Source organism: Maylandia zebra, linkage group LG17 (genome assembly GCF_041146795.1).
Source record: "Maylandia zebra isolate NMK-2024a linkage group LG17, Mzebra_GT3a, whole genome shotgun sequence".
Taxonomy (NCBI): Eukaryota; Metazoa; Chordata; class Actinopteri; order Cichliformes; family Cichlidae; genus Maylandia; species Maylandia zebra.
In genome coordinates, this window is record NC_135183.1 from 18388046 (window position 1) to 18413088 (window position 25043).

The following is a 25043-nucleotide window of genomic DNA, read 5'->3' on the forward strand; positions in this document are numbered from 1 at the left end:
GCGGCTCATGAGGCAGAGCTGGAATACAGCAGAGGGAGAAATGAGAAAAAGCTCTCTCACATAGGGAGAGCCACCAGAGGTCAGTGACCACAACACCCCCACATAAAATTTTACATAAAGTAAAACAGACATTCTTTTAACACATACCACCATGTTCATCAGGGAGGTTAACGCTACACCCTGAAAGTGCATCAACTATTACATTGTCCACACCTCTCTTATGTCTGAAGTCTAGATTGTATTCTTGAGCAAGCAAAGCCCACCTCATCAATCTCTGGCTGTGGTTGTACATGTGCTTCAGGAATATCAAAGGGTTATGCTCGGTATACCCATACGGAAAAGAAATAGTAAAAACTTATATGTGATTACTCATGAAAGTGGCCACTTTCATGAGTAAACCATATAAGGCTTACATGATTTACTCATGAAAGTGGCCACTTTCGCATTACTTTCATACATTGTTTTAGTAAGTATCCAAAACATACAAGTTTCTTTATATAATTTTTTAAGGGATCTTATATCTGTTTTCACACTTATATGCTTTTTATACAAGTTTCACACAAGACAGATACAAACTTTATAAAATTTATATATATCTTTTCCATATGGGTATACCATAACAGGAGTTGTGGTTGACCCTATGTAAAAGTCAAAATGCTGCAAAGTAAGCAACATGGCTAGTGTTTAATTCTCAATGGTGGAGTAGTTAAGTTGGTGAGGTTTGAACTCAGCTGAGAAGTAGGAAACTAGGTGACTGATGCCATCAACTCCATCCTGTAGCAGTACTGCCCCAGTGCCAGTAGTGCTTGCGTCCACTTCCAGCCTGAAGGCCCTGCTGAAGTCAGGAGCAGCCAGTACAGGGGTGCTGGAGAGGAGAGAGGAGAGACTTGGCACAGTCAAATGCATGTTGATATTCGGCAATCCAGATGAGTTAGAGGACAAACCTGCGTTTCTATCTGTTGTGCCATCTTTTGCTTGTTTGTTTCCTCTCCCTATGTATGAAGGGTGAAGTTAACAGTGGTCCCAGTGGTAATCGGAGCACTTGGTAGAGTGACCCCCAAGCATACATGCCAACCCTCCCGATTTTTCGGGGAGAATCCCGAATTTCAGTCCCAATCCCGAAAATCCGTCCCAATTAGACCGCGAAGGCAAGGTCCTCAGGTGGACGAAGCCTCTGAATTTGTACACCCCCGCTGGTTCTGGCTGGACAATAATAACGGTGACATTTAACTCATTTTTTTCAAATAAATAAACATTGTAAACAAAAGTTTTTTGTATATATATGTATATGTATACCCCCCACCCCCCAACAGCCCTTTTGAATATCTCCCTAATTCTGAGGTCTCAAGCTAGGCGACTGGCCATGAACATCCCAGGGGCATTGACAATATTACACATTATACTCCAGACAGACAACAAAGAAAAATGTTGATGCTGAATATGACATGAAAACATGTTACCATAAAAGATCACATTGTTAAAACATGACAAATTGACATCCAAAAAAAATAAATAACAAAACAATGCACTCCGAATTGTGCCATGCAATTTGATTGATGTACATTGACTGAAAATTCATCACAAAATTAAAAATGGTGATGGTGTTACACTGTAAAAAGTTAATGGATAAATCAGTGAAGATGCTGGGACATGATGACACTCCATGAGCGTCTGGCAGCACAGATAAATGAGCTCACTAATGGGTGAGATGAACCCAGAACTGCTAAATGAAGGCCAGATAGTCTTGATCTCCAAGCATCAAGAATCCGAAGGGACTGGTCCCATCCAGCCCCCGACTAATAACCTGCATCAGCTCATTAAGGAAAGCTCCCTCAATATATAAGTGGAGCCCACAAACACCACAGAAGAAAAACACAAGCTCCTGGTTTCACTCCACGTTGTGCACCCTAAGACTATATGCTAATCGGAGGTCATGGGCTAGTAAGTGTCAGAATCACAATGCAGGATGAAACATAATTATTGATGAAATCAATAATTATAAGAGGTCATTGCAGACATATCCTACATATAAAGATAACAAGATCAAAATTCCAACCACTGTTTTCTCTGTTGGGACTATAATTCACAATTTAACCTGACAGGTTCTAAATGATTCCTAAATTCTTTCCTGCCGTGAAATATTGGTGCACTAATAAGTTTGTTTTTTATGAAAACATATTTTTCCTATTGCTAGCTGAGCATCAGATTGATTAAGAACAAACAGTCTTTCACATTGGGTTTGAGGGTTCAGGTTCAATATTAAAATCTGGATTTTAACTCTACATAGACATCCTGGAGACTCTGCTCTGTGGTTGTGCTGCTGATGTCTGGAAACACAAACACAGAATAAATCCCCATTGTTCTTGTGTATATTCCTGTTGTTGGGCACTGAGATGATGCTCTGTCAGTGTCATGTTTATGAGGCTGAGGCCCTGAACATCATCACATTTGATATTTGAATTCTAAATCATGTGTATGAGCTTCAAGACAAATGGGCGGAGTCAAGTGCTGACACAACAGTAGACACAGCTCCTCCTTCCCTTGAGTGATCTGTCTCCTGAAATATCAGGTCAGATATATAATTACTGAAAAAGAAATACAGGAATATTTTTTACTCCGAGTACAGCTTCAAGTAAGTTAAACTTCTGGGATATTGATGTGGTCAGTTAGATAGCAGAGGAGCTTGTTAATCAGTTTCAGCTACTTTGGTGTTTATGAAATTAACAAGTGCATTAGAGGAGCAACAATGAGTCAATCCCCAAAACAGGTGGAGGCAACATGACATTTTTCCCTCCTCATCTTTTCTGACTGTTTTTCCAATAGTTTGACATTTGGGCTGGGTTATTTATATAGCACCAAATCACAACAACACTGGCCTCAAGCTGCTTTATATTGTGAGGTAAAGACCCAGTTGGCCCATTACTGGTAACATGAGGTTATATCTGGACCATACAGAAGTTGCACAGGTAGTCCACCTCTGCCAAGATACCACATCAATACATGGCACTGTTTAAGGTTTACTGTGTCTCCTGGCACAGCCTCAAGAGCATGGAAGAGAGTCCAGAAGATAGGAAGTTACACTGGAAGAGCTGGACGGGCCGTAGAAGGTCCTTAACCCATCAGCATGATTGGTATAACAGGATTAGCATTGTAGTAACAGGGCCCTGCAAAATCACCTCCAACAGGCCGCTTATGTCACTGTCTCTCACCAGAAAATCAGGAAAGGATGTCAGGAGGGTGACCTGAGGGCCTGATGTCCTCTAGTGGCCCCTGTGCTCACTGCCCAGCACCATGGAGATCGATTGGCATTTTTGACAGAAGACCAGAATAGAGCACCAGGTCTACCACTTGCGCCCTGTGCTTTTCAGAGGTGAGAGAATGTTCACCATGAGCACATGTAACTGACTGGTCTGGAGAAGCTTTGGAGAATGTTATGCTGCCTGTTACATCGTTCATGACCAGTTTGGTCTTGGGTCAGTCTGGAGAGGCATATCCACTCAGGGACAAGCAGACCCCTCCAGGCTAGGCACTGGCACCAACACTACCATTAGGTGATGAAACCCTTGGACCCATTGTGATGCCGAATGGTTGTCTTTCTTTGAAACCATGTGTTCTTTTTGGACAATAAGGTTTTCTATTTGACATTATTGTTGATTCGTGAGTTTTGACGTTAACTAAGGCAGGTGAGGACTGCAGTTTTTTAGATGTGTTACTGCAAATGAAACGGTTCAGAGAAGCATATCTAACAGATGGTATTTTTCATCCTAGTGCATGACTCAGTTTCATCTCACTTTACAGCAGAAACAGGAACTTACTTTGTGTGTGAGGGTCCACCTCACTGCTGAAGACTGGAGGACGTTTTTAGTACCAGTCCCTCTTCTTAGATAGTCAGCTGGATTGCCTAGATTACACACAGAGTTATGGCGCCAGTTACACAGTGGTCAGTCGACACACCACATAAACGCACAGTAACACTCCCCCGAGCAATTTCCCAGATATCACATGGCAGCTTTCCTGTCTGCAAGCAATGGATCAGCTTCTTAAAGAGATAGGAGTGCCTGCCTCTCTTTGTTTAAATAACAAACATAATAAGCCAAATAATCCTAAGCAGGATATTAACTGAAATAGGGATATATGAAACAATGAACTAAGAAACAAAGCAAGAACAAAATAGAACATCAAATAATAAATAAGAAATCAGAAGGCATCCTCAGTCCAAAACCCAAAACCCAGGACCATGATGTTTTTACTGCACTACAAACTTCTTATAGTACATTTAAAAAGAACACAGAAAACAAAATGAATTTCAAATATAATACTATTCCCTTAAAAGTAAATATTGCCTAGTGAGTTGAGCTGCCTTGCTGTGGGACAGAGTGTTTGTCAGGTGAGTGGAAACCCTGCATCAAAGCCTCCTCGTCAAAGTCTGGCTGTGTTGGAAAATTTGATCAAATTCAGATTAAAGTAAAGAGATTTCAGTTGAGTTCGTTTTTTCCAAGTTTAACATTTGTTACTCTCTTTCTCTCCTCTGTCTGTGGGGTCGACATGTCTCTAGCAACCTTCTCGTGGCTCATCTACATTTCTTTCCTTTATACCTGGAAGCAGATGGAGAATCATTCACCTGTATGCAATGTGATAATTACCTTAGCTACTATTTAGGCAGTGGCTGAAGCAAAAACTCAGGTGTGGGAGGAGTTCGGAGAGGCCATGGAAAAAGACTTTTGGACTGCCTCGAAGAGATTCTGGCAAACCGTCAGGCGTCTCAGGAGGGGAAAGCGGTGCTCTACCTGCACTGTGTATAGTGCTGGCGGAGCGCTGCTGACATCGACTGAGAAAATTGGTTGACACGCCTCTGCAATGTTGCGTGGAGATCAGGGGCAGTACCTGTGGACTGGCAGACCGGGGTGGTGGTCCCCATCTTTAAGAAGGGGGACCGGAGGGTGTGTTCCAACTACAGGGGGATCACACTCCTCAGCCTCCCTGGGAAAGTCTATGCCAGGGTGCTGGAAAGGAGAGTTCGTCCGCTAGTCGAACCTCGGATACAGGAGGAACGATGCGGTTTTCGTCCTGGTCATGGAACACTGGACCAGCTCTTTATACTTGAGGGTGCATGGGAGTTTGCCCAACCAGTCTACATGTGTTTTGTGGACTTGGAGAAGGCATTCGACCGTGTCCCTCGGGGTGTCCTGTGGGAGGTGTTGCGGGAGTATGGGGTGTCTGGCCCATTGCTACGGGCCATTCGATCCCTATACAACCATTGCAAGTAAGTCGGGCTCGTTCCCGGTGGGTGATGGGCTCCGCCAGGGCTGCCCTTTGTCTCCGGTTCTGTTCATAATTTTTATGGACAGGATTTCTAGGCGCAGCCAAGTGGCGGAGGGCTTTCGCTTTGGTGGCCTCAGAATCTCATCTCTGATTTTTGCGGATGATGTGGTTCTGTTGGCTTCATCGGGTGAGGGCCTCCAGCTCGCACTGGAACGGTTCGCAGCCGAGTGTGAAGTAGTGGGAATGAGGATCAGCACCTCCAAATCTGAGGCCATGGTTCTCAGCCGGAAAAGGGTGGAGTGCCCACTCCGGGTCGGGGATGAGTTCCTGCCCCAAGTGGAGGAGTTCAAGTATCTCAGGGTCTTGTTCGCGAGTGATGGGAGAAGGGAGCCGGAGATCGACAGACGGATTGGGGCTGCAGCTGCAGTAATGCAGACGCTGCACCGGTCCATCGTGGTGAAGAGGGAGCTGAGTGTAAAAGCGAAGCTCTCAATTTACCGGTCGATCTACGTCCCTACCCTCACCTATGGCCACGAGCTGTGGGTAGTGACCGAAAGAACGAGATCGCGGATACAAGCGGCAGAAATGAGCTTCCTCCGAAAGGTGGCTGGCCTCTCCCTTAGAGATAGGGTGAGAAGTTCGGCCATCCGGGAGGGGCTCAGAGTAGAGCAGCTGCTGCTCCACATCGAAAGGAGCCAGTTGAGGTGGTTCGGGCATCTGAGAAGGATGGCCCCTGGGCGCCTCCTGGGTGAGGTGTTCCAGGCATGTCCCACCGGGAAGAGGCCCCGGGGCAGACCCAGGACACGCTGGAGAGATTATATCTCTCGGCTGGCCTGGGAATGCCTTGGTGTTCCCCCGGATAAGCTGGAGGAGGTGGCTGGGGAGAAGGAGGTCTGGGCCTCTTTGCTTAGGCTGCTGCCCCCGTGACCCGGCCTCGGATAAAGCGGATGAAGATGGATGGATGGATGGATGGATGGATGGATGGATGGATGGATGGACTATTTAGGCTGAAGGTTGGCCTTAGTTGCTGCCAGATCATTGTACCTCCTGTGGTGGAGGAGTTTAGCACTCATGTGCTGCTTTTTTGCTTTGAACTGACTTGATGCTCTTTTGTGCAGATGGTCCATTATTTTCAGTAACCCAGGAAGAAAATAGGAAACCTGTTTGCTGGGGTGCTCTCTCCTGGACAAACTGACATGCAATAATCAAGGTGTAGAAAAGGGTCAAGGCTGAAAAACTCAGGTGAAGTCATGGATCAGTCAGACAGCCATAACAGCCATCTGGATGCTGTAAACTTCTCTACAGAGAACTAAAGCAGCCAGAGTGAAAGACAAATGATTCCAAAGTCCTCATGTTGATTTTCTATGTATTTGTGCAGATCCTTTTGTCCACTCCATCATCAGCACAGGCAAGATAAAACTAGATTTTTTTACTTTCTGTGGTCATCATTTACAAAACGATAACTGACAGCAGACGAAGCAGGAATTCTAATTTTACATGTATTATTAGAAAACCACATTTCCACCACATAAAACAATAAAAAAAAGTAAACAGATGAATCAATAAAAGAGATGAATCAATATCACTTCCTATTGCAAAATGGGAAGCGGATTTATCAGTTAACTTAGCCCTAAACTTCTGGTCTCAGATTTGCTTAAAAACCTTTCATCTAATTAGAAATCCCAGTCTTCAATTAATTCAATACAAAATATTACATAGAGTGCACTATACAGGTCATCGGATGTTCAAGATGGGCTTTACGTCTACCAACAACTGCTCACACTGCCAAACCAATTCACCGGACAATTATATCCACGCTCTTTGGTTCTGTCCACCAGTTCAGAAGTTTTGGCGCGAGATATGTGAAGACTTATCAAAGTGTCTGAAATGTAACATTCCAACTTCCCCCTTAGTGTGTTTGTTGGGCAGCTTAGATAATGTCACTTCAGAAAAGAATATCGCCCATATGGTTTTCACTGCCCTATGCATAGCCAAGAAAACAGTCCTCATGAACTGGAAAAATAAAAATAATCTTAATTCTAACCAATATAGAAATTATCTATTAGATTACATTAGTCTTGATACAGTCTCTGCCACCACATCAGATCAATTGCTCTGGGCTCCTTTGATCAGCTCCATCACCTAGTGGGGGTGGGGGGTCATAGTTTGGTCCCGCCTTCACTGTTGTGATTGGTGTGGGGGTAGGGACAGGCTTAGGGCGTCGGGGGGTTCCCCGGAGGCATTTTCCTTGGGGGTCTCAACCCGGGGTAGCGGTCATGTCCGGTTAGGGGCTCTGTTGGCTCTCAGGTGACTGTTTCCTCGCAGCTGCGTGCAGCGGGACTAGGGGAGGGTCTGTGCTGACGGACGTGGGTTACTGACCTGGTAGCCTGGCTGCCCCTGGGTGGGTCCGGGATGAGCGTGAGGTTCTGGGGGCGCTCCGTCTCTGGGCTGGGGCCCAGGCCGGGCCTCGGGGGCTTGGGTCCTGGTTGGTGTGTTGCCGGGGTTGTGGGCGGGTGGGTGCATGGGGGCCCAGCCCTGGAGCGGGGTGCCGCCGGTGCATCGAGCCACCTGGGGGGCTCTTCAACTGGTGGGGAAGATTGTCACATCTTGCAGGAGCTTTCCTCTCCTCAGGGGCTCTCTCTACAGGAGGGGGAGATACAAGAGAGGTGGAGGAAGATCTCAGCCTGGGTGTTTATTGTCTTATGTAGTCTGGAAGAAGAGTGGATGGTGGGGTGGGTGCAGTTTTTTTCTTCTTTTTTTTCTTTTTCTGCTCATTCTGTTGGTTTTTGGTTTTTGCCCTTCTCCCCCGTCCCTCTTCTCAGCTGTTTCTCTTTCCCTCTTTCTTTCTCCCCTTCTTTTCCCCAGTCATGTCTGTCCCATATTCAGTAAGTGAAAATAAAATAAACAATAAAAGGTGAATCAAATGGACCATTATGGCAAGGCTGGGATGGTCAATTTGGTAAAGTAAATCCGTTGGGCATCTTTCTTTGCCTTTAGACAACAATTCTGATGGCAAAAGAGCCAAACGGGACAGGCAAAAAAAAAAAAAAAAAAAAAAAAGTAAAGTACATTTAAAAAAAACATTTTCGAAAATCAAATTTATGCTCATGCACCAAATTTTAAGAAAACTCAGTATTTCAGAAACCACAATCACAAAAACCCTGTTCAAAAAAACGAATGTTAAGAAAACACAATGAATTTTGTTCTTGTTTTTGTTCGACCGTGCTGATGTCTCTTTATTAATATTTAATAGTGTCACGGTCCTGGGTCGGTGACCCAGTGTTTTGTTTGTTATTATTGTTGTTCTATGGTTTCTTTGCTGTAAATGACTTGTGTTCTGATTTGATGTTTTGATTTTTATCATTGTTATCACTATTAGTGTTTAGGTTTCTTTCTCTGTCGTTCTAGCACTCTAGTTCTTTGTTTGGTGATTTCTAGTTCGTAGGTTTTGTCCATGTGTCCCTTTTAGTTTAGTATCAAGTCTGCTCCAGGGGTAAGGGTACCTAGACCCGGTTTGTAGAGTACACTTGGGGAGTGTGATTGTGTGTACAGCGTCTCTTTATGTCTGTCTCCACGTTGGTTGAGTGTGGAGTAAGTGCATATGAGAGCATGAGGGTGGGAATGGATGTTTGTATATGTGTGTGCCTGTATTTCTGTGTCTATATGTCAGGTTGGGTGTCAGGCGCCACCTCTCTGGGGACATCTCAGGCCCTCCAAGGTTTGGAGGCCTATCTCCCCCTACCACCACTTCCCCTGCCAGTGGCGGACTCCCTCAGGTGTCGGTGCGTTGGTGGTTCTTTGTGTCCGGGGGTGGGCGTCCAGGTACACACCGGCTCACTCCTTGGCGGCCGCTTATCGGGGCCTGGAGCCTGGGGCTCGCTCGGGCCACTTCGGAGGTGGGGTGCCCCCGGCCTCTCGGCCTGGGGCTCGGTCACTCAGGCACGGCTGGCTGCCGGCGGAGCTCACGGGCGCGTCACTGCAACTCCCCCTGGCTTCTGCTCTGCGGCTGCTGAGTGAGCCCTCATCTGGGACTCTCCTCAGCTCTTTCTGGGACAGTGGCGCGGCTGCCCCTCTGTTGGTCTTCCTTGGTCTCTTGTGTTCTGGGGGCCTCTGGATGTCTGGAGTTTTGATCTCCTCCATACCTGCTTCATGCCCTGGAGGACGGGGCTGTGGCCCCCCCACACCCTCTAGCAGATCATTACATGAAGGAACCTTTTAAAAAAACAAGCGCGTCCATGCTCACAGGTGTACACACGGGTGATCACACCCACAAACTACACCCTTTTTGGCTCCTACCTCAAAGCACACTGTGTTCTGTTGATCTTATGTGCTGCACAATAATGTTTAACATTTAGTATTTACTGTCATATTCCCATATATCATTGTGATGTTGTTTATTCTATTACTCTTGTTCTCTTCTGCTTGTTTTCTTTTTTCTTTCTCAGCAGGTGATCCAGGTGATTGATATATGCATTTTTTTCTCTCTGCCCGTTCTGTTGGTTTTTGTTTTTTGCCCTTCTCCCCCGTCCCTCTTCTCAGCTGTTTCTCTTTCCCTCTTTCTTTCTCCCTTTCTTTCCCCCAGTCAAGTCTGTCCCGTATTCAGTAAGTGAAAATAAAATAAACAATAAAAGGTGAATCAAATGGACCATTACGGCAAGGCTGGGATGGTCAATCTGGTAAAGTAAATCCGTTGGGCATCTTTCTTTGCCTTTAGACAACAATTCTGATGGCAAAAGAGCCAAACGGGACAGGCAAAAAAAAAAAAAAATAGTATCAAGTCTGCGTCTTTGTAAATTATCTCTTGTTTCCTGTTTTATTTTGATAGTCCCAGTCCTATGTGCAGTGAGTCTAGTTTTACTTGTCCTTGTTTCGTCAGCTCTAATTTCTTCCTCCTGTCTCCAATTCCCTTTGTCATGTTGTTAACATTAGTCCCCCGCTGTGTCTCTCCTGGTGTTTACTTGTGTGTTTTCGTTCTAGCTTCCCAGATTGGGTTTCTGTTTGGTTTGCCATGGTCAGCAATAAAGCTACTTTTGAGTTCACATTTTGCCTCTATTAGTCCTGCGTTTGGGTCCAATCCTGTCTGCCTGCACAGCACATCATGACAAATAATTCATTAGCTTTCTAATCTACAGGAAGCTTCTACAGGAAGCCCTGCCCTTCTCTCTTGCTTTCCAAGATTCATTTGCACTATCACTTTTTCCAACCACCACTGGATGCAGAATCACAGTACGTGTTGATGCATTTATGCTTCATCATACAGCAGCATGAGTCAGGTCAGCTCTTCTCTCAGACATTTCTTCTTCGGCTTCAACGTCTTCTTTTTGGTGAGTAACTGGATTTTAAAAGGGGGAAATGGTTCTGTTTTCTTTCTAAGAAGATGAAAGGTATGAGAGAGAGAACAGTAAAGACACACAATGAGTCGGGATTTTTGAGTTATTGACATTCACATCTCTACAGAGCTAGTAAATAAATCAATACAAACAATCTGAACATGTAAATTTTATGACAGTCTGAAGCTAGAACATGATCTGTTCAGAGGCACAGGGATATAATTTCACGTTCTACAGTCACATTAAGCTGCTATTTGTTTTAAAGGGGAGTTTCAGATATTCTGTTCTACTTCAGACAGCCTGGTGTTCTACTGATCAAAACATTTGAATGATTTTATCGTTTCCTCTGCAAATGAAAATGCAAAGGGGCTGAGAGGTAAGCTCCATCAAAATCTTAAAAACAATGATGGCTAGAGTTTGCAGCAAAGCACACGATAGCTGAAGAGTCCAGAAAAACACAAAGCAATCAGAAAAAAGGTACAAAAACTTTAAGAAGATCAGGACATGCAGGGAAGACAAATAGCTTTGGTTTAGCTTGTTTGTTGGCTAGTTAGATTTTTAAACCATGTGTTAGAAACTAACAGAATGATCACCCAGGAAAGAAAAGGCAGTAATCAAAGTTGGTGGTGAGCAAGGCTGGACTGGGACAAAAAATCGGCCCGGGCATTTTGACTAGAGACCGGCCCACCAGGATAAAGATTGAAAATGTGACGTCATTCAGGGGTAAAACCGCAAAGGATTCTGGGAACTTGTGGCAAGAGGTACTAGCGCACGCAGGCTTTCAATTGAACTCAGTTACACAGCGATAAAAAGAAACACAAAAAATGGCAAGAAGCTGTTGTATTATTAACTGCAATAGCCGGTCACATGACAGCCACGGGAAGCCGATCGTTTGTTTTTTTTTATCGGATTACGTCGTTGAAGAGAAATTTTTTAAGCCATGTTTCCGAAGTAAGAGCCGACGGATGGTCTGGATATACCAAATATAACGTCCCAGAACACTCCAGCTCACAGGTTAGTCTGCTCCAAGCATTCCCACAAAGGTCAGAGTTTTGTAGTAGTTAATACGTCATTTTTCTTAACATAATTGGTGATATAGGTTACAAGCAAGTCTGGCGCTGAACAGAAATTGTCGCGCTATGCTCCTTTATTTATTGTGCATAAATAGTGAATTGTCCTGACACAATATTGCGTTTCGCTTCTGTTATTACCATGGTACATTGACAAAAACATATACTTTTATTCACAGGATAAAACAGTTGTTTTGTATCACTAATTGTCCAGTGCGATTACAGCATACAATATTATTGTCACTGCTACATTTCTGTGATGAACCAGAAATTATTTCCACTACTAATTAATTACCGTTGAGCTCAAAGGTTATATTAATAAACGGTTAACGAATGTGTATTTATGACGACGATTTGTGAGACTGGTAAACTTACCTTTGTTCGTACGATGGTCTTTCGTTCTACACGGTGCATTTCAAGGTCCTGTACCCATCCGTCGGTAAACTGTACCTGGGCTTGTTGCAGTGACCTGAAGTTACTAAACTTCACGAGTGTATGCACTCACTCCAAGAACCGTATAATTATAAATATGAGCGTGGTGAAAGTTGGGCAGCACGCTAACGTCCTTTGTCCACTCTGTGTGCTCGTACGGGTCTGACCCTTTCACTCCTTTGATTTTTTCCTCGTATCTTTTCTTTGTCTTTTCGTCGAGTCTGTCTTTGTACGGACCGGCATTGAACGTTTGTGGTGCTGCAAATGCTTGCATTTGATGCGGTACTTGGATTGTTCCCGGCATGCAATGCGCGAAAAATCACGTGATTGCTAAACAAGGGGGCGGGTGCATTCGGCCTCCTCGGCTGTAATTGGTCCAGCCCAGAGTCGATCATGACCAACTGGCCAATCCAACACCTTTCATTATATATACCCTTCCTAAAAAAAAATAAATTAAAAAAATCCATCGGCCCATAAAAACAAAAAATCATCAGCGGCCCACCGGGCAAATGCCCGGTATGCCCAATGGCCAGTCCAGCTATGGTGGTGAGGCATTTGAGTTCCAACAGCGGCAACAGGTATTGCCGGTTTCAAGGGCACAAAGAGCAGATCTCACAGGGGTCAGTATTCATGGCCACAGACAGACCAGTTATCCAAAGCATAAAAACAGACTCCACAACAAGATGGAGGCCGTGAGCGGACCTGGGCCAACACAACGCGCCTTAAGCAGGAAGCCTGATAACTGCTCACTCAGCAGGTGAGTAGTCTTAGCCCTAACCCCCACAGCTGCTCAGCGTTCCAGCAGGAAGGTGGAGACATGGGAGAGCACACACAGAGTTGTTTTCATTTCTTAGTGGGGACATCTAATTGACATAATGCTTTCCCTAGCCGCTTACCCTAACCATCAAAAATGAATGCCTAACCCTACCCATAACCTAAATGTAACCCTGACACTTAAACCACATTTTGAGTCTTAAAAATACCTTCAAACTCGTCGCGACGGACATTTTGTCCCCATAAGGGACTGTCAGTCCCCACAAGTATAGTCACGTTCCAATTTTTGGTCCCCACAAAGATATGTAAACATGGTATACAGACAAAGGGAGAAAACAACTATAGAAAAACACACAGGAAAGGCGAGCCAGCACGAGAGACTCGAGGACCACGACTCCATAATAAGGTTCCATCTCAGACATAAACGTAGAAAATTAAATGGTGTTGGTTTACACTTGTACACAGCCCAGAAAACACAGGATTCCCCTTTTGTTGAAACTTCCTTGGATGATATGCTGCTCTGCTGTGTTTCAGCTCATAGTGGGACTCATTACAACTCCGGCTCTGCTGTTTAAATGTTATCATGACAATGTAAGTAGCACACACACACACACACACACACACACACACACACACACACACACACACAGCTGTTTGTTATGAAGCACTAATCAAGCATAAAACTATTCTTCATTCAGTTTGTTCAGACAACCCACCTTTACATCTTTGCCTCCGTTACCGTGGTGATCAGCATCTTGGGGGCTCACGGAGCCCACACGGCAAACCTGATGAGCCTAACTGTGGTGAGCAAAAACTCAATGGCTGCTGACTGACAAATATTAGTAATTTTTCAGGTAAACTGAAGCATGAAAGAGTTTTGTTCTCACTTCTGCCATCTGTTATTTTCTGTCACATGTACATTACTTGAACATCCCTGTTAACTTTTAGCTTACATGGAGTCTGTTTTTCCAGCTCTTGGAGCTGTATGATGTCACAGAGGGGATATCCCTAATAACACTTATAATAAAGCTGACTTAAAGGGAAGGCCTTAACCCCCATCCTAATCACTAGGGTTCATGCAGACCCGAGGTGTATATTTGTTGTAATATCTACCTCATTCCACTTTTTTACAACCTTGTCAAAAGCACCCAATGTCACCTATACAGTTTTAAAGATTTGAACTTTTTATTCACTTAATGTTTGCCATGAACCCCAAAGTAAAGTAATATAAAACATCTGGGGAGTAAGTAGGTTACATTTTGGCGCTATAGTGGAACCAAAGCTGGGTCGTTCCCTGATCTTGGGTCATCCCAAAGGTCTTTTCTTTGCTTCCAAGCCACAGACAGGAAGGTGGTGATAATTTGGTCCTTCTGTCACCAGCCAGCATAGCCTGAGGCAAGTTATTAATGTCAGCTAAGAAGAGAAATACGTATTGGAAATAATATAATCATAAATAATCAATAACAAATATACACCAATTATCATTTTCTCGACTGTTTCCATTTGCATTTTTCTTTTCTTTTTGTAAATTCTCCCATTGTTAACCAAACTAAAACTACCAGCATCCACCTTTTTTTTTGTTTAATGGAAATTTTGATTGATTTTGATAATAAAACACTGAAAACTGAAGAATTTCTGTCACTTGAATCCAGATTCATATTTTTAAAAAATGCTTCAGCATACTGCTTTTTAATGAGACTATTTAATCGGAAATAAGAGCAGCATGGAGATTTTGTAAAGTAGTGAAACAAATTCTACTTTTTACTTAATTAAAAAGTACAAAAGTTTTACCTTAAAATATATTTCATGTGAAGACAGTGAAAGTGCTCATTGTGCAGAACACATAATCACATTGGATCATATTTATTGATTCATGTATTTATTACTTATTGATATAAGTTACTTATTTACTGCTAAGTTTCTTTCTCTTTATCCAAAATAAAACAGCATGACATATTATTATAGTTCATGAAAGCTGTACTTTAGAAAAGAATTTGAGATAATGCACCCCACATCATTCTTATTTCTGAAAATCAGATGAACAGAGTTATCTTTCTCCCACGTCTCTCCTGCTCCTTAAAAGTCCCATGTTGATGTGGTTAGATACAAAATAGAAAACTACAACCAAAATAAAACAAAATGCAACAAAGGTATTTACATATAGAAGCTGAGGCAGCATCTCTTTGGTTCCTTCTCTGCAGTTCCTGCTGTGCACGTTCATTGGAAGTCTGCTGATGCTCAGAGCTGGAGCTATCACTGCTGCAGCCCGACCAAACGTAAGGACCCGGTTTCTTTTTACTGTGTTGGTTCTGTATTCAACATTCAGCAACGAAGCTTCTCCCTCAAACTCAGCATTCCCAACAAAACACAAACAGATCCCAGGTTCATGCAGGAACATCAGAAACATGGAGGTTTTTCATTGTGCTACATGGACCTTGTCAGAGTTGACATCCTGAAAGAAGAAATGCATTTTAACCACAACAGTAATTTACCAAAAAGTATGAAGAGTGCTAACAGCACACCACTTGGGTTCTGTTGGGTTATCTCAAAGTTAATTAGGAAAGTGTGTGGGGGGACCTGAGTTTGAGTACAAAGTGGAAGAAAAAGTTACAGGACCTATAAAGTTTATTTTTTAGAGGTATAGCAGATGTTTCCCTTTTTTCTCAAGAAAAATTAAACGCAAATAATTGTTTATCCTGTAAATTAATAGTATTAATGTTTCAGACAGGCACAGCTGATGACATTTGCTCTCTAGCTCCAACACTGAACGTTTTATTATTAGCCGGTAGCTTAATCCAATGTAGCAGATGGCTAATGTGGCTGTTGGGTAACTGCTAATGGCTAAACGGCAAATGTTACTGACAATGTTCCCTCTAATTTTCCATGTGTCTGAGCGAACACACAAACTCCCTGAGTGATCCCTTGAAGCACTGTGAGCAACAGCAGACGTGTGCACTGTGGTCACGCCAGCATCGAATCCATCCAAGTTACATGGTTTATTAAAATAATCAAATTACAGCGTTTACATTTATGTTAGACTACTTTTAATTAACTGCTTTAGCCCACTTATATTGAAAATTTAAAAAAAATCTTGTTCATGACCTGTGTAGTATGTTAACACTATTGGAAGTAAAAATAACTTAAACTCCAATTTTGAAAACACGTGTTTTCCACAGAAAAACAAAAACAAAACAAAGTTGTACAACTTTGTTTTGTTTTGTTTTGTTTTTATGAAGCTCTGACTTGTATTATGAGTCTGTGGTCTGGGAGAGAGTCCTGTAACTCTCTGTCTGCAAAATACATTATTTAAAGACCAATGTTGGGCAATTAATTATATAATTACTTCTTCAAAACAGTGAGTTTTGCAAAAAACAAAGTGTTTTGCAGCTATTTATTTAATGTCAAACTATTTACAGAACAATCAGGTGTTCTGTATCAAATTTGATGCCACACAAATTATTTGTGCCACTCCAAAACATAATTTCTCTCCACTATAAGATAAAGGAGAACAACAGAATAGAATAGAATAGAATAGAATAGAATAGAATAGAATAGAATAGAATAGAATTCAACTTTATTGTCATTGCACATGCACAGGGCAACAAAATGCAGTTTGCATCCATCCAGAAGTGCTTTAGTGATATAGATATATTACAACATATATTAGCAATAATATAGATATGTGAGTATATTACAGAAATGGGTCTATTATGGTATGTTATAATGTACACGGTATGAAGTATGTTGTGAATATTCTATAACTATAAGTATGTACAGGCTGTAGTGAGTACAAGCTATGTACAGGCTATGAACAGGATATAAATATGAAAAACTATACAGAATATGAAATAAATAACTTTACAGAATCTGAGATATACAGCTATACAGAAATGGGAACTGTGCAAGTTGTAAACAGTTGTAGGATTAAAGATTATCGAATGTACAGAATGATTATTTACACAGAGCTATACAGTAGTGCAGTTAAGATAAGTGAGATATGTGGATAGTTTCTACAGAGGCTAAAGTGCTAGTGGTTGTGAGTGGTGGTTCAGTCCATGTTATTATTGTGTGTTTGAGGGTACAGTTGTCCATTGTGGGTGTGTGTATGTTCAGTCCATGAGTTTAACGTGGGTCAGATGCAGAGATGGGCAGTAACGCGTTACTTGTAACGCGTTACTGTAATCTGATTACTTTTTTCAAGTAACGAGTAAAGTAAGGGATTACTATTGCAAAATCGGTAATTAGATTACCGTTACTTTCCCGTAGGAACGCTGCGTTACTGCGTTACTAAAACCGTGATTTTTTTTGCGAGAATGTCTCATGACAGTGACGTAAGCAAGTGCGACGTTGGTGACAGCAGCTGTGTGCAGATCAACAATGGATAATATATCGAGTGCGGGAGAGAGTATGAGCGTGCAGCGTTTAAAGTGTGGAAGTACTGACCTTACTTTGAGTTTGATTCCATAAAAAGTGACAAAAACATTAGCGTCCATCGTGCGTGGGAAGAAAACTTCTTTTTACAGCGAAAAAAACCCCTAAACTTCCGAGCAAGCACCGAGTAGCTACGACGTAATGGGAAACTCACAGAGACACTCGCGCGGATTCTTCAACTGACCGCAGCACACCTACACCAGGGTAACCCTCCGCCTACCCTGCTCCTGCTTTACAGGTGAAAATAGAGCAAAAGGACCGCTGAGTCTTTGACTTTATTTATTTTCTGTTGTGTTTTACTTGCATCTGTTTGAAAGAGTGAGTGTAAACACAAAAAATATTTTATTTTATGTGCTGGAATGTGTAGAAAATAGGTTTAAATGTTAAACTAATTTATTCAAGTCAGAGAATGTTGCATATAATTAAATGTTTTGCTTGATGCATAAAGTTAAAAGATTAAAACTGATAAAACAAGTTAAAAAAAGAGACTTTTCCATTTGATTACATTTTGTATGATGGATTATGTAGAAAAAGTAGAATTGGGCTGAAAGATCTATCACTTTATCACCTCTTCAGGTTGTAAATCGTGTTTTTAAAAAGTAACTAAGTAACTAAGTAACTAAGTAATTAATTACTTTTGAAAATAAGTAATCAGTAAAGTAACGGGATTACTTTTTGGGGGGAGTAATCAGTAATTAATTACTGATTACTTTTTTCAAGTAACTTGACCAACACTGGTCAGATGTCAGGAGGCAGAGTTCAGGAGTCTGACAGCTGTGGGGAAGAAGCTGTTCCGGTACCTGGTGGTCTTAGTCCGGAGGCTCCTGTGGCGCCTCCCAGAGGGCAGGAGGGTGAAGAGTCCATGTGATGGGTGACTGGGGTCTTTGATGATTTTCCCAGCCCTTTTCAGACACCGCTTCCTGTAGATGTCTTTTATGGCAGGAAGTGGTGCGATGCGCTGGGCAGTTTTCACGACCCTCTGCAACGCCTTTCGGTCCGAGGCAGAGCAGTTCCCATACCAGACTGTTATACAGTTGGTCAGGATGCTCTGCAGCCTGATACCTGCAGGCCTGACAACAGGAGATGTAATCAGAAGGTTGGTGGTTCGATCCCAGGCTGCATCCTGGCTGCATGCCAAATATCCTTGGGCAAGATACTAACCCCATGTTTGCCTACTGGTGGTGGTCAGAGGGCCCGGTGGCGCCTGTGTCCGGCAGCCTCACCTCTGTCAGTGCGCCCCAGGGCAGCTGTGGCTACAATGTAGCTTGCCATCGCCAGTGTGTGAATGTGTGTGTGAATGGGTGAATGACTGAATGTAGTGTAAAGCGCTTTGGGGTCCTATGGACTAGAAAAGCGCTATACAAATGCAGGCCATTTACCAAATGCAGGCAGGCCATGTATCACTCCTGTAACACCTGTAACATTCAGCAGTCGCCTCATTGTTCTGACACACACAACAGAACTATTGACTACACTACACACTAACTACACAAGATTTGCGCTAAACATCACAAATCTCTCACATCTCAAAACACCGCCGTCACTCCTAAAACTTCCCCCTTCCTAAACATCTAAATGCCATGTTGCCATATCATTTTTTGATTAGTCGACATGGTACATTTTTCTACCAATAGGAAAAGCGAGGGGCGCAAGGGGGTGGTTTTGTTTTTGCTCACAGGCGGAGAGGGCTTTCGAGCGCTTTCCTTATAAAACACTGTTTTTACCGTTTCTTCCCGCAGTAAATATAAACAACGAAAGTATTCAAGAAAAAAAACAAACATTGCATATATTTTTATCATAACTCTGGTTTTACGTGGTCTATCAACACAATTTAAAAACTGGTATAAAGTCCACACTTTTTCCGTCAATTGTTCCGTCTGTCCTGCTCACATCTAAAATGGTTGTACACGTTGTCATTAACGTGGCTTCACTCCACATCAGCCACGCCGCTTTGCTAGCTAAAACACCGGTGTGGGAACATAAGGACGCTGTCATAGCCTGTCAACGTTGATTAGCTGCGTATGTGAATGCATTGGCTAGACTATGGGATAAGGTGGCATCATTCTAATCCCATACTGGAGCAGCCAGTCACTTACTGACTAACACTGCAGAACAGAATGAATTGTTAACGTATTTATTTTAATTTCAGTTCAGGATAGTTTTTTTTTTGTGCGCAACGCAGATTTTCTGTGCACAGAGACCGTGCCAGCAGTGCGCAATTGCGCATGCGCGCAGCTTAGAGGGAACATTGGTTACTGATAACTGTTGAGTGCTGTTGAGATGGGAGCTTTACTGACCTCTTAAAATTCATCATAAAGAGTTATTCGCTGTTATGAAAGTCAGCTTCAGCTGGTGGTGAGGTCAGGATGAACTGTCTGTCTGCGGCACTGATACTGATCCAAATGAGTATCCAGACCAATAGTAATTTTAGCATTGATTTCTTTTCTTTGTCTACCCTAGTATTGATTGCTTTTGTTTCCACTAGTTTTGAGCAGACATGCACAATTTTAATTTGAGTAAAATGTCATCAAATGCAGGTTGTTTGATGTTTTATAGATTATTATGAACTAATAAACACACTCCTGTGTGATTTTTCAGTTGGGGCATGTGATGGAGGAAAGGTTTCGTTTGCTTTTGCCACTGGATCAGGCTTCAGGTGACATCAGGGATCAGGTTGAAAGACTACAGACATCAGTAAGCACCTATCACACTGTCAGGCAGTATAGCACAATACTTTGAGTCCAGGAGCAAAAGGAAAGCCAGAGCTTTAAGATTTCTGACTTCCACAAGATATGCTCTGTATTATTCAGTATTATTTTTGATGTGGCAGCAGTCACCAGCACCGAGTTCTGTGTGGTTTGTTCTGCACTGTGTGGTGTAAATAACACTGCAGCTTGTAGCTCTTCTTCCCGTCCGTGTTTAGTTGCACTGCTGTGGTCTGTTTGGCTACAAAGACTGGGAGAACAGCATCCCTGATTCCTGCCTGTGCAAACAGGATGTAGAGGAATGTCAGACAGTCAGCTACACAGTGAGTAAAAGAAGCTGAGACACTAATAACTTGCAGAGTTATTGTATTAACTCAGTTTCATGTGAGGTGTTGACGCTTTCTGAAATGGTTCCAACTGAAAGACAAACAAAATGACTCCTGAGTTTGTTTCCTGTGTTTTTAGAACTTCCTGTTGAACCTTTTCTGGCAGAAGAAGTCTGTCTTCACACAGGTGAGAGCTGCTAAATGCTAAAATTTAAGTTATCACTTGATACACAGGTGTGAACATATAAAAAGTGTATACCTTCAACGTTCACATCAAGGCCAATGCTCTCTCTGACAATTTTAAAGAAGTTTTAACAGATATGTGATTATGAAATAATGGAGGTAAGTGTTATCTGTTTCCTGATCCCCTGAAAAAAATTCCTTTTCCTGTCACTGCAGTCAGAGTTTATATGTGTTTGTCTCTCTGTCTTCAGCCCTGCTTTCCCATCATCAGCAGCAGGGTTGTAAGAAATGCCAACATCACCCTGGGCGTGATCTTTGGTCTCTTTGTTCTAACAGTGAGTTATTCATTAAAGTAAAATGTGTTATGTCACCATAGCTCTGCTTTTTTAATGTTTTCTTGCCTTGTATTTAAATCTCCTCCAAAACCGTAAAAAAGCATTTTGAAATGATTTATGTCCACATCTCTGACAGCCCAGGTAATGCTGAATGATGTGTGCTCTTAACAAATACTTAGAAATATTTACAGAGAATGTTTTTTTTAAAAGAAAGAGCTGATTCAGAACTTTGGAAATACACCAACTTTTCAGCACTGGAATAGTAAACTTTTTCCTGCTATGATCCTTTAGCTTGGGTAAACTCATCTTCACCACAGAGTGTCATGGTTCAGCTGTGTGGCAGGCAGGAGAGGACCCAAACGCAAACTCACGGAGACAAAACCTAAACTCAAAAACACAGCTTTAATGCTGGCATAAAGTGAAACACAAAAAACAGTACTAAACTTAAACTGGGGAGACTAAAGCACGAGGAGCCACAGGGAAAACTCACACAGCTATGAGGGAGACTACGACACTGACAAAGAGAAACACAGAGCTTAAATACACAGAGGGATAAGGAGGGAATGAGACGCAGAAGGGGAGCACAGCTGGGAGAAATCAGGACTGGACGAGACAGAGACGCAAAACTAGAAACACTCACATGAGGCATGGACCTTCAAAGTAAAACAGGAAGTATCACACAGAGACACGAACTAGACACAGTGGAGACAGCAACTAAGAAACAGAGACAAACCATAAGGCAGAGGTCTAAGAACCAAAATACACAGAGGGAAATACTCAGCTTTGAACACAAGAGACTAGACTAGAGGGAGTAACAAAAGACCAACCATGAGAACATAATGCACAATGCAGGGTGACAAAACAAGAAACTCAAACATGCAAAGACACACAATAAACAGAACAGAGGGGGCACAGAGAGACATGAAGGGCAGGGGAGACTTAACATGGGTTGAAACACAAGGGGGAACTAATAAGCAAATGAACATAGGAGGCCTAATGAGCTAAACATACTATAAACATCAAAATGAACTAGAACTCAAAACACTGGGTCCTAAGACCCAGGATCGTGACACAGAGTGCATGAGTGACAAACATCATCATGTCAGTCTTTATTAACTGTTGTTTGTGTGTAGCTCTTCGGCATGGTGCTGTCATCACTGCTGATCTATCAGCTGTATAACACGAGCATCAGGTTGAACTGCCAGTGGATGGACCAGCCACCTGCCTACGAGCTGCTGGACGACACGCCAGAGAAGACGCCTTCAGCCTCAAACCCTCCTCACAACTTTCAGTTATAGAGCTGGTGTTAGTCTAAACCACCTATACTAAATCAATCAATTAATCTAATGGGACATGACCTGATAAAGACAGAGGGAATGGACACAGGCTACATATACACTGGGGATAGAAGGGTAATATATCATATATCAGTAATATCATATCTGTGGAATAAAAAAATAAATAAAAAAGGAACCTTCAGATGTTGTTTGGTGACAGAAAATATATATATATGATTAAATATCAGATAAGCAGATTCAATCTGTTTGTAATCTTTCCTCTGTGCTGAGCTTCGTATCTCCCGCCCCCTCACCGCTTTGAGGGCGAGCTGGAGTTAAGGGAGAGCTGTCATGGTTCTGAGTCTTTGACTCAGCATTTTGAGTTTTGTTCTGGACTTGGTATTTATTTCTTTGAAAGGTTAAAATAATTAATGTTCTAGTTTCTTAGTTTGTTATTTATAGTTCTTGATTTTTTGTTTTGTTGTGTTAGTTATCTCTTTATCCCCAGTCCCAGCGTCAGGTTCACATGACTTAGTTTCAGTGTGTGTGTGTGTCAGTTTCTCTGTTGAGTCCTCCCACACATTCCATTTCACAGGACAGCTCTGGTATTTAGTTCCAGGTTTCCCCTCTCTTTCCCATATTTTCTTACTATTAACAGTTCATTTGCTACAGCGAGACATAGTCTGATGAACTGCCAGCAACCACAAAAGCACTTTGTGTCAACTCGTGTTATTCCCAAGTATGGTGTATTAATAAAAGTGTTTAGGCTACTGTACATGAAAAAGTAGCCAATTAGTAAAACAGTTATTTTGAAAAAGGAGAGCAAAAGAATATAAAAATGACAAGAATACTTATCATTTCCTTTTCTCATTACTGGTCTGTTTTCCTCAAAGCTGCATATTGTGTAACAATGACCACAGACTCAGTGGATTTTTTTCTGCACTGTTTTTACACACTCAAAAAAAACCCAGCCTATACGGCTGTTGATGTTTAAGGTCTGGGAAAGCTTTTATAAATTCTCTCTCTCTTCCAACGAAAGTAAAACTCCTGGAAGCAAAATGAGTCACAGCTGGATGTTTAAACTGCGTGCACGTGAGCCCAACAACGTCCATACAGCTTTTCTCTCCGGCTCAGCAGCAGAAATTTTCCACTGCTGCTCCTGGTGCCAAAACATTGCGTTTGTGTGTGTGTGTGTGTGTGTGTGTGTGTCTGTGTGTTATGCCTAATATATTTGCTTGTATTGATAAATAGTTTGTAGTGAACAGGATTTAAGATAAGAGTATAACATAAAGAAATAGAAATATTAAATATCTTTATGACTCTCTCTTATTGACCGGTCACGCAGTCACACCAGAATAATTTGCGCACCTATACGGTTCAATATACCAGCGCAATTCATCATGGTGCCTTTAAGGGCACCTCGTAAATTCAGGAATACTGCAGCCATATAACTTGAAAACAACCACACGTGTATCCAAAAACATTTTTAATAACAGTGTGGTGGTGTTTGCAGAAAACAAGTTTTAAATTTTTTCTTTGAATTTGTGCTCATGCTGCAGTGATTTCTAGGATGTAATCATTTCAAAATGTTGCAGTTGTAAAAATCCGTAAATGATCACTGTCAGCTTGCCTGCTGTGACAAACTGAACAAGAATATGAGGTTAATAATTAATGGCGGCTGATAACCGCTTGGTTGTTAGATCCTTTGAAGTGTGTAACTATGTCTGTATATTAGTGTGTACTTTGCATTTTCATTTTATTTTTTGTAAAAAATGAAGGTTATTACAAACAGTCCTGTTGATGTGTTAAATAAAAAAAATGAAATTTGGTGGTAAAAATGAAATATTTAGAAGCTACCTTATTGATTTTAGCATTAAATTATAATAAACTTTATCAACAGGAACACCAAAATGGTTATAGATATGTTTATCCCAGCAAAGGGAAATAAACCCCCCAGAAAAGCCTTGTAAGCGATCTTGCAGTTTGGATTACAGAATTTAAGAGGTTCACCTAAAGGCACCATGACGAACTGCGAACGCATATTGAACCGTAAAAAACCTTGTAGGTGCGCAAGTTATAATCACGAGGGGATGGTTGCGGTCGTACATAACCTGTGTTCCACATCAGGCACGTGCTGGTGGGGGGCGGAAGGGGCTTGAGCGCCTGCCCCTTTCCTGATGGGTGCCCCAAGTGCCCTTTTCTTGAGGCAAATTTTTATTTAAGAAATGCAATCTTTTCATTCTAACATTTTCTATCGTCTAATGAGCTTAGAAAGCATCTGGACTTCGTTAGTTTTCTTGAAGACGTTTCGACTCTCATCCGAGAAGCTTCTTCAGTTCCAAGAGCAAATGGTGGAGAGTCCCAGATTTGGAGCCCTATGCTAGTGTCCCCCATTTTCTATCATTACTTTATTAAGGATTAGGTGCAAGAGTTGTTAAGTGTGGATAATTAAATAATAGATTAATGCAATAGCAAATTGTGCCTTGCTCTCAGGTGAACAGCAAGTGGAGAGTGATAGATGAGATGAGGAGATGGAAGAAGGAAGAGAGGCAAAATGTGATTCCCAGGCAGAGCCTAGTTTATTTCTCGCAGTTCTTTTTAACCTGTTGCCTTACGGTTCCAAGCGCTGTCACCAATCTTTGCATTTTAGTATCATCTCATGAGCTACCATCTCTCCTATGGGGACTTTTTTAATGTCTACAGTCCCAGATCAACACAGCTCTGCTGGCTCTGTGGCCCAATATAACTTGCTATCATTTATGAGGGATATATTTGTTCTTCGATTCTTATCAAATCTTTACAGCAGTTTAAATCCGATCCGTCTTTGCAAACACCGGAATGCCCCGGACTCTTCCTGTTAAGTATCATCTTGCTGCTCCGTGGTTTACTGGAACTCCCGCCCGCTGTCGTCTGGGGTA

At 42.2% G+C, this 25043-nt stretch overlaps 1 protein-coding gene across 2 annotated transcripts; it reads left to right on the forward strand.

Moving 5' to 3' along the window:
• Positions 1 to 10399: 10399 nt before the first annotated feature.
• On the forward strand, positions 10400 to 22465 carry LOC101472689 (tetraspanin-8). 2 transcript variants are annotated; one of them, XM_004564848.2, is made up of 9 exons: positions 10400 to 10586; positions 13403 to 13459; positions 13567 to 13671; positions 15070 to 15144; positions 19898 to 19993; positions 20223 to 20327; positions 20470 to 20517; positions 20765 to 20848; positions 21982 to 22465. In XM_004564848.2, exons 1-9 carry the CDS (start codon positions 10527 to 10529, stop codon positions 22144 to 22146), a joined length of 795 nt encoding a protein of 264 aa, XP_004564905.2. In that variant the 5' UTR covers positions 10400 to 10526; the 3' UTR covers positions 22147 to 22465. The 2 variants fall into 2 exon arrangements, with proteins under 2 accessions (XP_004564905.2, XP_076732359.1); XM_076876244.1 differs by lacking the exon at positions 10400 to 10586 and having other exon boundaries at positions 12254 to 13459.
• The last annotated feature ends 2578 nt before the right edge of the window (positions 22466 to 25043 follow it).